Consider the following 16,898-nt stretch of genomic DNA (forward strand, 5'->3'; position numbering starts at 1 on the left):
TTTTAAACCTGGCATACTGATTTTTTTTAAGGTTCATTTCCTTTTTCCTAAGAAGCAAAGCTTTTAAGGGAGAGAAACTAAAAGGTAAATCAATCTGATAAAAAGCCAAGAGATTTCTGTTAAAAGCATAATGAAAAGTGGAAAATGCAATTTGTAAGGTGAAAAGATAACTATACTGTCTTTTAAAGGACAATTAAAACAAGGGTATAAAATGTGAACTAAAATATAGGTATGTCTTTTTATTTGAAGCCTAAAAATAAAAAGTATAGAATTATAAACTTGTTAGTTATGATTACTGATATAATTATACTTTATTTGGATAAAATTCTATTGTAAAAATGTATAAAACAGATATGTGAGTTTTGTTTTTGTTGTTTTGAAAGAAGTGCTGCAAACAGAAAGTATGTGTAATAGCTTCCTAGTTTCCCATCACTAGAATTTTTGATGTTGTATCCTACCCCATAGGAGTAAAATCTATAAAACAAGAGATAAAAAATACAAATAAATCATTTCTTGGCATTTCTCTTATAATCATATTACTATAAGAAAATCAGGATTTCCAATAGTTATAAGAAGAGGTATGAGAATGTTAAAAATCATTTATATTTGTAATGGTTTCATTTGATATTATGGGAATTTACTTCAAAGTGGTGAAGTGAAACTCTGAATGTCTAACTTGAAAGGAGATAAATAACTGTTAAATTTACATCCTAGGTATCAACTCTCTAGAATAGCATTCTAAGCTGGGAAAAGATGAGTTTAAAGTAGAGCTCCTTGCCCCGGCCAGCGTGGCTCAGGAGGGTCTCAGGTTTGATTCCCCGTCAAAGGCACATTGGGTTGCAGGTCTGACCCCCAACCCCGGTCAGCGCGCATGTGGGAGGCAACCAATTGATGGGTCTCTGTCACACGGATATTTCTTTCTCTCTCTAAAAAAGAAAAAAAATCAACATAAAAATATCCTTGCTCCTTGGGGGAGGATTTGAAAAAAAGTAGAGCTGCTCTATTTAATATCTTTGGGACTGGAGATAGTTTTGGTTCCAAAAACTTTTTCTCAACTATATAGACTACATATTTTAAGTATACAAGTAAACAGGGATAACAAGAAAACTAGTATAAATTAAGAGTAGTTGCTGAAACCGGTTTGGCTCAGTGGATAGAGCGTCGGCCTGCGGACTGAAGGGTCCCAGGTTCGATTCCGGTCAAGGGCATGTACCTGGGTTGCGGGCACATCCCCGGTAGCAGATATGCAGGAGGCAGCTGATCGATGTTTCTCTCTCATCGATGTTTCTGACTATCTCTCTCCCTTCCTCTCTGGGAAAAATCAATAAAATATATTAAAAAAAAAAAAAGAAAAAGAAAAAGAAAAAAGAGTAGTTGCACCCGGCTGGTGTCGCTCAGTGGTTGAGTGTTGACCCAGGAATCAAGAGGTAGGTCCTGGGTTTGATTCCAGATCAGGGCACATGCCAGGATTGGGGGCTTGACCCCAGTAGGAGGCATGCAGAAGGTGGCCGATCGATGTTTCTCTCTCATCAATGCTTCTATCTCTCTATCCCTCTCCCTTCCCCTCTCTCAAATCAATAAAAAAATATTTAATTAAAAAGTTAAAAAAAAAATAGTTGCTGACTTGATCACAAGCAAGAGTAAATGAAAACCAACTACATAACAATTAAGCAAAGTCACCAAGCAAAAAATTTTGGCAATGAGTAGCATAAATAAAATACACTGGTTTACTCAATCTAGAACTGAATATAGAGAAATTTTAATGTTTGATAGCCCAATATTATGAATATTAATTATAACACTTTGTTGAAATGCAGTAATACTCTCTTAGGACACTGAAATGCAGTTATTTGTTCCTATGTGAAACTGCTTTAAATGCTGCTTGTAATGATTTATTTTTAATCTTACTGTCAATTTGTTTTTTTCTATCTGTTATTTCTTCTTATACATAACTGCCAGTCCCAGGGCCTCCAGATAATTCTTCCTTTCCCTTAGAGTAAATTAGTCATTTACCAATTTCCCTTTTTATGAATTACAACTTTGCAGCCATTACTGAGTATCTACAAATGACACACACTGTTGCTTTGGGTACATGAACTCACAATTCTTGCTAGTTGATATAATTTCCTCTTTGCATGTGAAGTTCAAAAATTCTTTGTTTTAAATTGATTTATGAGAGAGAGAGAGAGAGAGAAAGAAATATCAATTTTCTTGTGCCACTTATTACGCATTCACTAGTTGATTCTTGTATATGACCTAACCAGAGATTGAACCCACAACCTTGGTGTATTGGGACGATGCTCTAACCAACTGAGCAACCCAGCAGGGCTTCAAAAATTCTTAGTAACTTGCCCATTATTTCTGATTCCAAAGACTGAAAAATGTTTTTTTTTAAACATATAGACATGTGTGTATATTTTTATTATACTGTATTACCACAGCTAACTTGAAATATTTAATCCATTCCTGTATTATTTATCAGACACAATGGACTATGCATAAACTTAATAAAGTTATCAATAAAGTTGGATCTTTAATGACTCTAACGAATAACTTCATCACAGAGTGGCTGCCTTTTTCAATAGCTGCTATCTCTAATGAGTGTATGAAAATAATGTAATCCTGGCAAAGAACTAAACTCCTACTTCAAATGGCATTTCTCCTCTTGTATAAATTAAAATTATTAAGTATAAAGAAATGGAAGTTGAGAGAAAAATATATCTGTATATAACACATTCTACTAAGCTACACAAAATTACAAAACTAATAATTTCATAAGAAGTGGGGAAAATGACTTACCAATCTAAAGAAAACTTTGAAAACTGAACTGTGTAACGTGGGACAACACGGCGAACTCTCCGAGGCGATCGTTCTCTCTCTCTTCGAGGAGATCTCTCCCGGGAACGTTTTCTCTGAGGAGATCTTTCTCTGGATCTGCGTCTATCTCTCTCCCTTTCACGACTTAAAAAACAACAACAAAATTTTCTAAAATTAATAATCTTTTTAGCATTATCTAAGAATTCCTTCATGAAATAAGTTAATATAAGATTCTACAGTATACTTTTTAAAATAATTTTTATGAAATGTGGTAAAATATATACAACATAAACTTAATCATTTCAGTAAGTTTTTTAGTGGCATTAAGTGCATCACATTATGCAACCATCATCCCCATCTAAAAACATACCTTCAGCCCTGTCGATGTGGCTCAGTGGTTGAGAACTGACCTAAGAACCAGGAAATCATGGTTCATTCCCGGTCAGAGCACACGCCCAGATTGCAGGCTAGATCCCCAGTAGGGGGTGTGCAGGAGGCAGCTGATCAATGATTCTCATCATTGATATTTCTATCTCTCTTTCCCTCTCCCTTCCTCTCTGTAATCAATAAAAAATATATATTTAAAAACATACCTTCGATCATCTTTTCTGTTAGGCACTTGATCCCCTCTGTCATTCCTTCCTGAAAATCTGGATGGTGGATCTAACCTTCGTGCTGGTTGTGGCTGTGAAACTATACGAACAGGAGGCTGCAATAAGCCAGCTTTAAAAGATACAGAAAACAAACAAACAAACATTTTTACTTAAACGAAGTTCAAAAACATTACCTGGTTAAATTTTATAGACAGAAAACGTTGGCTAATATTTTAGGCTCTCTGACCCATGAATGGTGGAGACCGTTTTGTATATTTGGGTAATTTTTTTACAACCCTTTAACAATGCAAAAACCATTTTTAGTTCAGGGACAACACTAAACCAGGCTGTGGACCAAATCCAAGGGATATAGTTTGCCAACCCTTGATCTGCTGACATTAAACCAAAGACTGCTATACAATAAGATATTCACAGGGTGTCAAAGTATCATCCAGAGATTATCTACACAGAGAAAAAACACCTCTTATAATACAAAGGTTCATGGCCACCACTTTGATCATGTAATCAAATGTAGCATCGATAATAGTGGAAGTATCTGACACCATGTGCCTCTTAATATGATGCAATATAAAGTACAAAACATTGCCAAATGTTCTTGCCAAATGCCTTTAGACTTAACCTAGAGTTTATAGTTTATATGGTGGTGGATAGAGGAATAAGGTAAAAATACCACAAGGAATCAAGACAAATCCAGAATATAACATTCCAAAAGAATTTACAAATCAACTGGCCTAATTTCTTAAAAAAACCAAGGTAATAAAATAAAAGAGAAAGTAGCTATTCTAAAATAAAAAACACTAAAGAAACATAACCAAATATAATGCATGAAACTTGGCTTTCTGTTTAGGAAACAAAAAAACAACCTTAGAAGACATTTGGGCCCTGGCTGGTTTGGCTCAGTGGATAGAGCATTGCCCTTCGGACTGAAGGATCCTGGGTTCGATTCCAGTCAACAGCACATGCCCGGGTTGCGGGCTTGATCCCCAGTAGGGAGCGTGTAGAGGCAGCCGATCAATGATTCTCTCTCATCATTGATGTTTCTATCTCTTCTCTCTCTATACCTTCCTCTTTGAAATAAAAAAAAATATATATTTTTTAAAAAGGACATTTGGGAGACAACTGAAGAGATCTGAATATAAACAGGGTATTTAAATGCTTTCTCTGCCGAAACCGGTTTGGCTCAGTGGATAGAGCGTCGGCCTGCGGACTGAAAGGTCCCAGGTTCGATTCCAGCCAAGGGCATGTATCTGGGTTGCGGGCACATCCCCAGTAGGAGATGTGCAGGAGGCGGCTGATCGATGTTTCTCTCTCATCGATGTTTCTAACTCTCTATCTCTCTCCCTTCCTCTCTGTAAAAAATCAATAAAATATATTTTAAAAATAAAAAAATAAAAAAATAAATGCTTTCTCTTAGATGTGATAATAGATTGTGGTAATACAGGAAAACTCTCTTTTAGGAAGGACATATTTAAATATATGGGAGTGAAATGTCATAATGTCTGGTAATTACTTCAAACATTTAAGCTAATATCATGTGTATGTGTTAATTTATGCAGACAAAACACTTCGATAAAATGTGAACTGTTCATCGTTGAAAGTATTACAAGTAATCATTATACTGTTCTTTCAACATTTTTATATACATGAAAATTTTTCATGAACATTTGGGAGAGAAAAATAACCAGCTAACTTATGAATATTGCTTATGTTAAGTAATACTATATCAGCTAAAGATCAATGGGCTGGTATTATTGAAGGAATCCCTTGCCAATGCATATTTCCCTACCATTCTGCCAAGTGAACCCTAGCACAGTCCACTGATCCCTTCTCTCTCTTCTACTGCTCTTTTTTTTTTTTTAAATATTTTATTGATTTTTTACAGAGAGGAAGAGAGGGATAGAGAATTAGAAACATCGATGAAAGAGAAACATCGATCAGCTGCCTCCTGCACACTCCCCACTGGGGATGTGCCCACAACCCAGGTACATGACCTTAACTGGAATCGAACCTGGGACCCTTGAGTCTGCAGGCCGATGCTCTATCCACTGAGCCAAAGCAGTTAGGGCTCTTCTACTGCTCTTATTGCTCCTCTCAAGCACCTACCAAACTCAAGAGATACATCACCACCAGAAACACTGCTTTCTTGAGCCCTTCCACAGAAGCCATATCTCTTCTTGAGAGAGTGACAGGGGGGAAAATGGTATTCAAGTCCTATTCACAACTGAAAACAAATCCTCTAAGGAAAAAAAGATGAGAGGGAAAAAATAAGAAATTATAGGACTAAAGATCAGATACAGTGAAGAACCAAGTAGTCTGGGAAACAGCCTGGCATTACCTACTAAGTTTAACATACACAAACCCTCAGACCCAGCAATTTCACCAGAAAATATACGTTCTATGGAAACCTGTGCACATTGCCTCACACATGTATGCATTCACAGCAGCAGCTTCAGAAACCAAAAACTAGAAACAACAAATGTTTACCAAAGAACAGACCAACTGTATATTATTCATACTATGGAATATTATGCAATAAGGAAAATGAAGACATTAGAGCAGCCATGGGCAAACTACGGCCCGCGGGCCGGATTCGGCTCATTTGAAATGAATAAAACTAAAAGAAAAAAAAAAAAAAAAGACCGTGCCCTTTTATGTAATGATGTTTACTTTGAATTTATATTAGTTCACACAAACACTCTCCATCCATGCTTTTGTTCCGGCCCTCTGGTCCAGTTTAAGAACCCATTGTGGCCCTCGAGTCAAAAAGTTTGCCCACCCCTGCATTAGAGCCACACAGAATAGTATGAAAAACTTTAAAAACATAATATTGAACAAAAAAATTTGTACACAAAAGATTATATAAATAGAATCACAAATTATGTAAAAAACAAAACTAAATTGTATTCTGAGGATATATACTTAGAGGGTAAAACTATTAAAAAAGAGTTAACTAGCCCTGACCGGTTTGGCTCAGTGGATAGAGCGTCAGCCTGTGGACTGAAAGGTCCCAGGTTCGATTCCGGTCAAGGGCATGTACCTAGGTTGCATGCACATCCTCAGTGGGGGGTGTGCAGGAGGCAGCTGATCGATGTTTCTCTCTCATCGATGTTTCTAACTCTCTATCCCTCTCCCTTCCTCTCTGTAAAAAAATCAATAAAATATATTAAAAAAAAAAGTTAACTAGCAATGTTGTATTTTTTTGTCCCATTAGTGATTTACACGGGTGTTCACTAATAATGTTATACCGTTTCATCACTTTAAGTGTATCATAATTTACAATGAAAGAGAAAGTGCTGCCATTACATTTTTTAAAAATACCAATTAAACAGGCTTCTATTAACCCAAGGCTATAATTTTAAACATTGTTTAAAAATCCCAGAGTTTCAAATAATCAATATGCAAAGGAAAATTTAAAACACAGCTCATTTTTTTGATGCACTATGGTTCAATGAGGAACTTAAAGTGCTATCACCAGACCCTACATGTACATAAAATGTTATATTTATAAGAAATAAGTCTCAAAAACATTTACTTCAGTTACAGATAAGATACCAAAATGGGGACAGAGGACTCAGTTTAAGTTAGCAAAGAGCACGTCTTTCGATAAGAACAATCAAACAAAAAAGTTTCCAAATAGCTATAAAAGTACAAGTGGCTTAGCCCTGACCGGGTAGCTCAGTTGCTTGCAGCCTTGTCCCGTAGACCAAAAAGGTTGCTCGTTCAATCCCTGGCCCAGGAGGGGAAGAGTTGATGTTTCTGTTTCTCTTTCTCTCCCTCCTCTCTCTATCTCTCTCTCTCTCTTTCTCTCTCAAAAATTAATAAAAATATATCCCTGGGTCCGTTGGTGTGGCTCAGTTGTTGAGCGCAGTCCTACAAACCAGGAGGTCACTGTGTGATTCCTGGTCAGGACACATGCCTGGGTTGTGGGCTCAATCCCCAGTGTAGGGAATGCAGGAGGCAGCCAATCTATGATTCTCTCTCATCACTAATGTTTCTATCTCTCGCTCCCTCTCTGAAATCAATAAAAATATATTAAAAAAACAAAACATATACTTGGGTGAGGATTAAAAAAAATAAAGAAGTGGTCTACACAGAATACTTAACTTTCAAGTATTTTGGAAGTCCCTGCTTTTTCGTAATTAGAAGTATACTCTTACTATTTTAACAATTATGTATTAGTCTGAAACATAAAAAACAAAGATACATTGCATATAATACCTTTCTGCTGTGGCTGCTGTAATAAAGGCTGCGGTTGAGTCTGCAACAGTGGTGTAATAGAAGCTGCTGAAATCTGTGCCTGTAGCAGTGACTGAGGCTGGGGCTGAGCCTGTACACCAAATGTTGTCTGTGGTGCAATTGGCTGAAGTACAGCAGGAGGAGTCTTCAGTAAAGGTTGGGTTTGGGACTGATTCTTAACAAAAATAAACAAATAAACTTTTAAAATATGAAAGAAAAATCTTTATAAATCAGAAAACTCAGTGACCAAGTTTCTACAATAGCTAACTCAATATTTCATATACCTGATTTGGTAGTGTTTGAATTCTTTGTGCATTCCATTTAAATGGCATATTAGGATTATATGTAGCTTCAACCAAAACTCTGTCACCCACTTGAGGGGTTTTCCCTTTGACAGCACTGGAAAAAAAAAAAGTAAAAGCACATTTAAAAGAGTTTTCTCCCAAAGAGATTTACAAATTTGGTATTTTAAAGTACATTATTTCAAAAGCAAGGAAAGAAAAAGAAAAGGGGGAAAAAAGTAAAGTGTATCTAACCCCAATATCGTCAACAAAAAAAATAAAACAACCAGCCAGTGTAGTTCAATGGTTGAGCTCATCAACCTATGAATCAGTTCAGTTCGATTCCCAGTCAGGACACATGCCCAGGTTGCAGGTTCGATCCCCAGTGTGGGGCGTGCAGGAGGTAGTCTATCAATGATTCTCTCTCATCACTGATATTTCTATTTTGCTCCCTCTCCCTTCCTCTCTGAAATCAATAAAAATATGTGTTTAAAAAAAACGTTTTTAGTATGTAGGTAAACCTCATAACTTTGGGCTTTGGAGAGATAAGAGAAAGGCATGTAAAATTTGCTTTGGGCTTTGGAAAGATGAGAGAAAGGCATATAAAATGGAAAAATAGGAGACCCACTTTCAAAAAAATCATATAGTAAGGTCATTAGAAATATATTTGAAATAGCTAAGGAAATTCACTAACAAAATACTATTTTGGATATGTTAGTTTACCACTCAATCCTATTAATATTTTAATTTTAAAATGTTTTTAGTACCCTGGCTAGGTAGCATCATCCTGATATGCTGAGGTTGTGTGTTCGATCAGCAGTCAGGGCATATACAAGAATCAACCAATGAATGCATAAATAAGTGGAACAACAATTGGTTTCTTTCTTTCGCTTTCCTTTCCTCTCTAAAATCAATTTTTAAAAATTTTATAAAAAGAATGTTTTTAGCCGAAACCGGTTTGGCTCAGTGGATAGAGCGTCGGCCTGTGGACTGAAAGGTCCCAGGTTCGATTCCGGTCAAGGGCATGTACCTGGGTTGCGGGCACATCCCCAGTAGGAGATGTGCAGGAGGCAGCTGATCAATGTTTCTCTCTCATCGATGTTTCTAGCTCTCTATCTCTCTCCCTTCCTCTCTGTAAAAAATCAATAAAAATATATTTAAAAAAAAAAAAAAGAATGTTTTTAGTTTATACATCACTAGATATGTCAAACAGAAGATAAATTTTAAAAGGCATGTAAATATTTCAAACCCTAATTTCATTGTATTTCTAAACATGAAAAATTAGAAATAACTCACTCCTACAAAATGTTTATAAAAAATTCACATTACTAGTTCATTTAATAACCAAATTATAACTTCAGTCACATTCTCCATTAAAAAAGGTCATGGGTACAAGTATGACAAGCTGAATGATTAAAACATAAAATTATAGCTAAACCACAATCCTTTGCACAATTAAGCAGGTACTATCGATATATATAATGTTAAACACAAAAAGGCATCTGCCAACACCTAACAAAGTTTACCTAAGCTGAAAGAATACATCTTCATCCACAAACCCAAATGTATCGTGTAGTTTTGTGACTACTCCTGTAAAAACACGCTGTTTCTGAGGTTGGGTTTGTTGCTGACTGGATCTTGGTGTTGGATATGATACAGTTATCTGTGCTGCAGGCTGAGGCGTAGACAGGCTAAGACTTGTAGGCAGTGCAACAGCTGGCTATAAAACAAAATCAAAATCAAATTAAGGTAGTGATTTGAAATAGTCTACAAAGTCTCTAAAAATCGATTTTAAAAATCTAAAACAATAAAAAATAGTCTAGAAATTAAAAATAACTCAAAATGCTAAAAATAATTTATTTGAAGTTAGAAAAATACACCTGTACACCTTGAAGATAAGAATCAAGTTTAAAAAATAGGTCATTTGAGGAAAAAGATACTGTAGTACAATGAGTTTAAAGAGCAGTGCTTAACCTGGCTGGTATGGCTCAGTGGTTGAGCGTTGTCGGGTTTGCAAGCTTGATACCCAATGGGGAGCATATAGGAGGCAGCCAATAAATGATTCTCTTGCATCATTGATGTTCCTCTCTCTCTCCTTCTCTGAAATCAATTAAATACACACACACACACACATATATATTTTCAAAGTGCTTATTTTAGTTTTCTCTTAAAAATTCAAAATCCATAGTGGCATCATAAAGACTCAGGAAAGTCCTATATAAGTGAATTAAGTCATAGAAAGGCCAATATGTATGATCTCATGTGGAGAGAGGCTACAATGCTTGGACAGGTTATGGTCCGAACCTGTGGTCCCACGTGGCTAAGTGATATAAACTGCAGGAGGTACAGCAAGTAAACAAAGCTTGATCAGGTGCATGTAATTGAGTAAGATTCGAAACCCACAAGAACTTTGTAAACATCTTGACCACGCCCTTACTTTGCCTCGTGGAATCTATACTAATAAAAGGGCAATATGCTAATTAGACCAGCAGACCTTCTGGACAAAGCCATGGTGGCAGGGCCAAGGCAGAGGCAGTTGGGGGCGAGCAGGCCGGCAGGGGGGCGGGCAGGAGGGGGCTATCAGGCTGGCAGGGGGGGCAGTTGGGGGTGAGCAGGCTGTTGGGGGGCCTAATTGGGGACAATCAGGCCGGCAGGGCGGGGAGCAGATGGGGGCAAGTGGGCTAGCAAGCAGAGTGGTTAGGGGCGATCAGGCAGGCAGGCAGGTGAGTGGTTAGGAGCCAGCGGTCCCAGATTGCGAGAGGGATGTCTGACTGCCAGTTTAGGCCCAATCCCACAGGGGCCTAAACCAGCAGTTGGACATCCCCTGAGGGGTCCCAGATTGGAGAGGGTGCAGGCCGGGCTGAGGACACCCACCTCCCCCGTGCATGAATTGTGCACCGGGCCACTAGTCTGGCTATAAAATAAAGACTCGGCTTGCAGGCTGTGGCACTGTCTCTCCATCAGAGAAGGCAGTGTCCCACCCAGCCCCAGCTTTCTTCTCTTGTCTGTCTTTTCTTAATCCTTCACCGCTCCCTCTCAGGCTCACTGTGCTGTTGCAGCATAATCTCACTCATGTGAAATTAATAAACACACACAAAGATCTCAAAGAATCAGAAGCAAATGGTGGCTGCCAGACGAGTGTAGGGGAAATAGGCGAAGGTGGTCAAAAAGTACAATATTCCAGTTACAAGATAAATAAGTTCTGGGGATATAATGTACAGCATGATGACTATAGTTAATAAAACTATTGTATATTTGAAACTTGCTAAGAGAGATCTTAAGTTCTCATCAAAAGAAAAAAAATGTATAACTATGTGAAAGTAATTATTTAATCAAATTTACTTTGGTAATAATCATTTTACTATATATATATAACCTTTAAACGAATACAATGTTATATGTAAATTACATCTTAATAAAACCAGGAAAAAATAAAAATGTTAACACTTGCATTGGTCTTTTCCAGCACAATCAAGCATGACTAACAACACATTGATTAAAATGTCTGCATAGAAATAGAATATCAAAATAAAGGAGCAATCATCTGATTCTTCAAGTCAAATCATGGGATTTGTTTTACACCTACTCAATAAAGATAGTTTCCAAGTTTAAAAAATTTTTTAAAAAAGCAGCCCTGGCCCACTTGGCTCAGTGGATAGAGTGTCAGCCTGAGGATTGAAGGGTCCCAGGTTCGATTCCGGCCAAGGGCATATGCCTGGGTTGCAGGCTTGATCCCCAGTGGGGGGGGGTGTGCAGGAGGCATCCAATTAATGATTCTCTCTCATCATTGATGTTTCTATCTCTCCTTCTCCCTTCCTCTCTGAAATCAATAAAGAAATATATTAAAAATAAATAAATAAATAAATAAAAAGCAAAGTCCTATATTCGTACAGTAAAAGAACTCAGCATTTCTTAAACTACGATCACAAAATTATTTTCTTATGAAATTTCTTTAACATTCTAACACACTAATGGTTTATGGGCAGACTTTGGGAAATGTTATTCTACGAAAAGACAAAATTTTACAGCTTTTCTACTTAATTTGGAAATTCTACTATTAGAGATTGAAAATATGAAACATGTTAGATTTTATTTCTTTAATAATAACAACAAAGTTTGAGGTTGATTGCCCATTTTAAGTGTACTTTAAAAAAAACAACTAACAGGTTCAAGACTAAAAAGGTATAAAAGGTTATACAGTAAAGAGCTCCTCTCCTACTCCTATTCCTCAGCTGCTCATTTCCCTAACCATGGGTGCAATAAATATTAGAGATTCTGCTTTCTTTTGAACAGTTGCACAGTATTTCACTCTAAGTACATACCAGGGGTCAATGAACTATGGCCCATGGAACGATATTCAGCACAGGACACAGGTTATTTTTGTACAGCATACAAGCCAAGGATAGTTTTTACACTTTATAAGGGTTATAAAAAAGAAAAATGAAATGCAAGAGATTTTCAGTGACCCATAAAGCATAAAGTTATCCAAAGTTCAAAACCTTAATTTTTTTAAAAATTGATTTCAGAGAAGATAGAAACATCGATGAGAGAGAATCATTGATCAGCTGCCTCTTGCATGCCCCCTACAGGGGTAGAACCCACAATCGGAGCATGTGCCTTGACATACTTTTCAACCATGACCTCCTCGTTCAACAATGGCTTTGCCGAAAACGTTTTAATGTTACTAAAAACTAGGTTGATAATGTAAATAGTTACTTCACCTTTAAGGTCAACCTTAAAAAGATATGTAATGTGTACAAAAATTTCCTAAAAATATTTGTACAAAGAAAATACAAATGCCAGTATCAGTATTAAGTTTAAAATAAGACCTTATACTAGTATTTATTCAAACTAGATCACAACTCAATCTGCAATCAAAAGCTATATAAAAAAACATACTTTTCATTTTTATTTAGCATAGTGCTAACCTAGTATGTGAATCCAAAAAATATTCTTTTTTCAACCCCGTTAGAAAAACTTTGCTCTATTCTTCATTCAGATATCCAAAAGAAAGTCAAACTAACCTGTGTTAAAAGGGTCTGCTGAGGTTGCTGCAACTGAAAAAAGAAAACACAAAAACAGGAAAGAAAAAAGAAAAGGGTCAATCAAAATTGTCTCATATATGCTTTCTTCATTTAAGAAAAAATTCCTATTATATGGCTACTTCTAATTGAGAAATATGTAAAAAGTAACAGGTCATTAGGTATAAAGTTTCCTACAGATACTTCCAACAACTGCAGATCTGATATAACTCACTCATTCAAAAAAGTAAGAAATTCATCTTTTTTTATTTTATAAGAATAACACCCACAGAAAACCTCCCTAAGTCCCTATTGGGGAAGATTTCTAGTTATGTCATGTGTTAATTACCATGTTACAGAAATTATTCAGTGCAACAGGGGTTCGCTCGGTGGTGAGGACGACAAGAGTCCAACGCGCTGGGGCACTTGCATGCACGACTCTGGAGACCAGGTTCAGAGACACACATCTAAGTTTATTGAGGAAGTACAGCCGTATATAAAGGGGTAAGCAGCCAATGCAATAGGGACACACTTGCTATGTTATCCAATGGGCGTGAGGGTCGGGGCTAAGAGTAGGTGGCTCTTGGAGATCTGTCAGGCGGGCGTTGCCACTTCCTGGTGTGCCAAGGAAGCATGTATGCTGGAGTGTACTCACAGCGTTGCTTCAGCCACAGCACTGAGATAAACCTCTTGAGCTCTTCCCACATCTCCCCCTTCCCTTTTAATAAGCACCTGCTGGATGTGGATAATCATAGCTTGCTGTGCATCTATTCTTTGGATCATGGAGTAAAAGCAACGAAACAAGCAGAATGCAAGGAGGCCTCCTGCTGCTAGGATGGCCCATACGAATATGTTAGCAGGATTTAACCAGGAGGTTAGAGGGCTGAGGGCATCACTTAAGAAACTAAACTCAATGGGTTTCATTCAGGTATTGTTGATTCTTAGGATTCCTTGCTGGAGCTGATAGGTGCTGTTTAAGAATGCCTGGCTGAAAGGACCTTTAAGAAGATTTGCTAATTTTTTGCACTCCCAGGAGACATTCCTCACTGGAATGGGCATTACACAGATGACAGCATATCTTATACACATTAGGTGTGTGATATTTGCCATAAAGTATCGAGGTCTTCTTGGATTAAATCTATTTGTTGTTGTAAATTGAGTAATGCTCCCCATATCTATTGGTTTATTGTTGCTTGTGTAACAAAGGCTTGGGCCGTGACCTCTGATAGGGAGTTTAAACTCTGCACTGTCAATCCCTCCTGGGCTAGGGAAGTGATTCCTGTGGCCATACCTGCTATAGCGGCTAGTATGGCAGAGATTATTAGTATCACTAGTCCTACAGCCCTTTTTTCTATTTTCTGGAATTCTTTATGGATTATTAGTTCAGCCGGCCCGTCCCAGTCGCTGAATTCTACTGGAACCCAGAGTAGCGAGGGGGTGCGCATGGCTAGAGCGTAGGCATTGTTTGGATTCCAGCAATTAGATAGTACACAAGATTGCTGGGTACAAGTAAAAGCGCTACAATTGCTTTGTAAGAAAAAGAAGGGGGGTCTCACACAGGGCCAGTAACTAAAACTATGAGTGGCATTGGGGTTGATTGCGATGTTGTTCTCCCATCTACTTGCCGGCTTTTTCCAGGTGCCGTTATACAGGCGGGCCCCTTTTAGGCCAGTGAAGGCTCTTTGATCAATACATGCATTGGGCCCGCATAAATCCCACCGCCCGAACTGGGAGCGCAACCTTCGTATGGGGTCTCTTAGTGCAAATGGTGTCATTCCCTTTCTTAACCATTTTCCCCAAATTCCCAGGGTGTCCGTCTGCATGTCAGGTTGGGAGGCGCGGAGGCATTCTACCCAAGGGATGCTCATGGAAGGGAGGAGTACGGGGGGCGACTCCTCCGAGAGGAAAAGGTAAGGGCAGAGGGGTACTATGGAGAGGCTGGTGGAGACCCTGGTCCAGCTCGATAAGGCCAAGGGAAAGGCTGCATTAAGTCCCAGCATAACCCCCTCTGTACAGAAGTGATTAGTACAGTAAAAGTCCCCAGTTTCATAAGGTGCTAGGTATATCCACCCTTGTCCCAGGGTAGTCCCATTATCTAGAGTCCACTTAAGGAGGTTAGGGCTACTGATATTAGCCCATACCATCCCGTTCCATGGCGATGAGACCGGTTCGGCTCCGTCACAGGGTAAGCCCACAGAGCAGTTAGACACTCGGACGGAGGGGAATTGTAGGCTGTCGGCACTGACAGGCATGAGCACCCCTGGATGAGGTATGGCTGCCCATACATGTTGTGCTCGCGCCTGAGAGTTCGCTGTTATGATGGCACACATTAATAGGAATAATGTTCCTGCTGACGGATTGCCTTCTGGTGCCATGCGTGCAGCTTGGTCCTGTAGATTCTTGATGTCTCCCCAGGTAATGTTGTGGGCCCGTCGGTGTCTTGGTCGTCTCCGCCGCCGGGGCTGGTTGTCCTCTATGGTCAGGCCCTCCCTTTCCTCTACCGGGGGTGATGGTGATGGTGATCTATGGCTCATCGCTGGTGGTGCAGGGTTTGATGTTACGGGCAGGAATCCACGTGTGATTTTTCTCACCTTCTGGAAAAATACAAGCAAACCCTCTCCCTTGAGTTAAGAGTGGGTCGGGGCCCTTCCAAGCCCCGGTTAGTGGATCTCTCCACCGGACCAAAGGGAGAGGCGTTGGTATGTCTCTGAGACCTCCCCAATGTTTAAAAATGGGAGGAAGACCGTCGGGGTCAAAATGAAAATAATTGAGGGTTATGAGAGCCTGTAATAGTTGCTGTTGAGGTGTTAATCTTTGGTCTATCTTCCCCCTGCCCCCCTTTTCTTTAATAAGCTGGATTTTTAACTCTTTATTTTGTCTTTCTATTATGGCTTGCCCTTGTAGGTTGTATGGTATAAGCCTCACTAGTGTAGCAGGGGCCATTATCTGTTTTAATTTCCCAGGGGAAGCCTAATGTTAAAAATGCCCCATTGAGGGTTGCTATTATGTGGTGAGTCTTTTCACCTGTGTGAGCTTGAGCATACGTGGCCGCAGAGCAAGAGTCAATGATTACATGTACATATTTGAGCCTACTGAAGCTGGAAATATGGGTCACATCTGCTTGCCATAAGGCATTGGGTTGGAGCCCCCGGGGGTTGACCCCTCGTGGCTGGAGGGGGCCTAAAGGCAATAGGGGGCCGCAGGTTTTGCATGCCCGTATGAGATGCTTGCAGCCAGAGAGGGTTAAATGAGGAAATAGCTTGTGCAAGCTAGCTGCCTCTATCTCTGGATTGTTTTTCCTCTTGTCTTCATGACTAGAGCATTCCTGATAATTCCTCTCTGTTGCAGGAATCCACATGGTCTTGGAGTTGTTTTCTGAAAATATACGTATTCTTGACCAAAGGTTAATAAAGGAAACTTTACTTGGGGTTCTATTTAATTTTGCTTAAATGAATTTCCTTTGGCTTATTTTGACACCACGTATGTTTTAATGGGTGTCTTGCTGTTAGCATTATAAATGAAAAATTTTTTCTAGATGTAAATTAGTTACAGGATATTTTTCCTTACATGGTATTTTTCCACTATCCCTTTTAAATTTAATTATTAGGAGACTTTTTGGAAAATTTATAATACAGTCTAGATAACTTTAAATTTTATTTTTTTGCACAAAAATATGACTGCTTTAGGTTCATTGCATGTTAAGCAATTTTTCCATGAAATGTAAATTTTGGTTAATACTTCTCGAGCCAATTTTAATTAATCTGAAAAGTTGATTACTACTTTACTGTCAAGTTTAATACTCTAATAACAATCTTAGTTTACACTGTAAATATTAGTGGAAAGGATTATTTTGCATCCTTGAGAAGGCCCTGAGCATTCCCGGTGTTAGGCTGGATTTAGATATAGAGTAGCTGCTGTTAGCCAAGTCT

The 16,898-nt window shown here is 38.5% G+C and overlaps 1 protein-coding gene across 4 annotated transcripts in view; it reads right to left on the reverse strand.

Moving 5' to 3' along the window:
- The window catches only part of CCAR1 (cell division cycle and apoptosis regulator 1), a 68,640-nt gene that overhangs the window by 31,195 nt on the left and 20,547 nt on the right, over positions 1 to 16,898 (reverse strand). For 3 of the 4 annotated variants that reach the window (XM_059662527.1, XM_059662526.1, XM_059662528.1), the window contains 7 exons: positions 15,111 to 15,563; positions 12,973 to 13,005; positions 9,475 to 9,668; positions 7,952 to 8,066; positions 7,650 to 7,842; positions 3,411 to 3,540; positions 2,800 to 2,961 (listed from right to left, as the gene is read on the reverse strand). In XM_059662527.1, coding sequence (XP_059518510.1) covers positions 2,800 to 2,961; positions 3,411 to 3,540; positions 7,650 to 7,842; positions 7,952 to 8,066; positions 9,475 to 9,668; positions 12,973 to 13,005; positions 15,111 to 15,563 — 1,280 coding nt within the window. The remainder of the gene's footprint in view (positions 1 to 2,799; positions 2,962 to 3,410; positions 3,541 to 7,649; positions 7,843 to 7,951; positions 8,067 to 9,474; positions 9,669 to 12,972; positions 13,006 to 15,110; positions 15,564 to 16,898) is intronic. The other variant, XM_059662529.1, reaches the window with a different exon arrangement.

The sequence above is a fragment of the Myotis daubentonii genome, chromosome 13 (genome assembly GCF_963259705.1).
Source record: "Myotis daubentonii chromosome 13, mMyoDau2.1, whole genome shotgun sequence".
NCBI lineage: Eukaryota > Metazoa > Chordata > Mammalia > Chiroptera > Vespertilionidae > Myotis > Myotis daubentonii.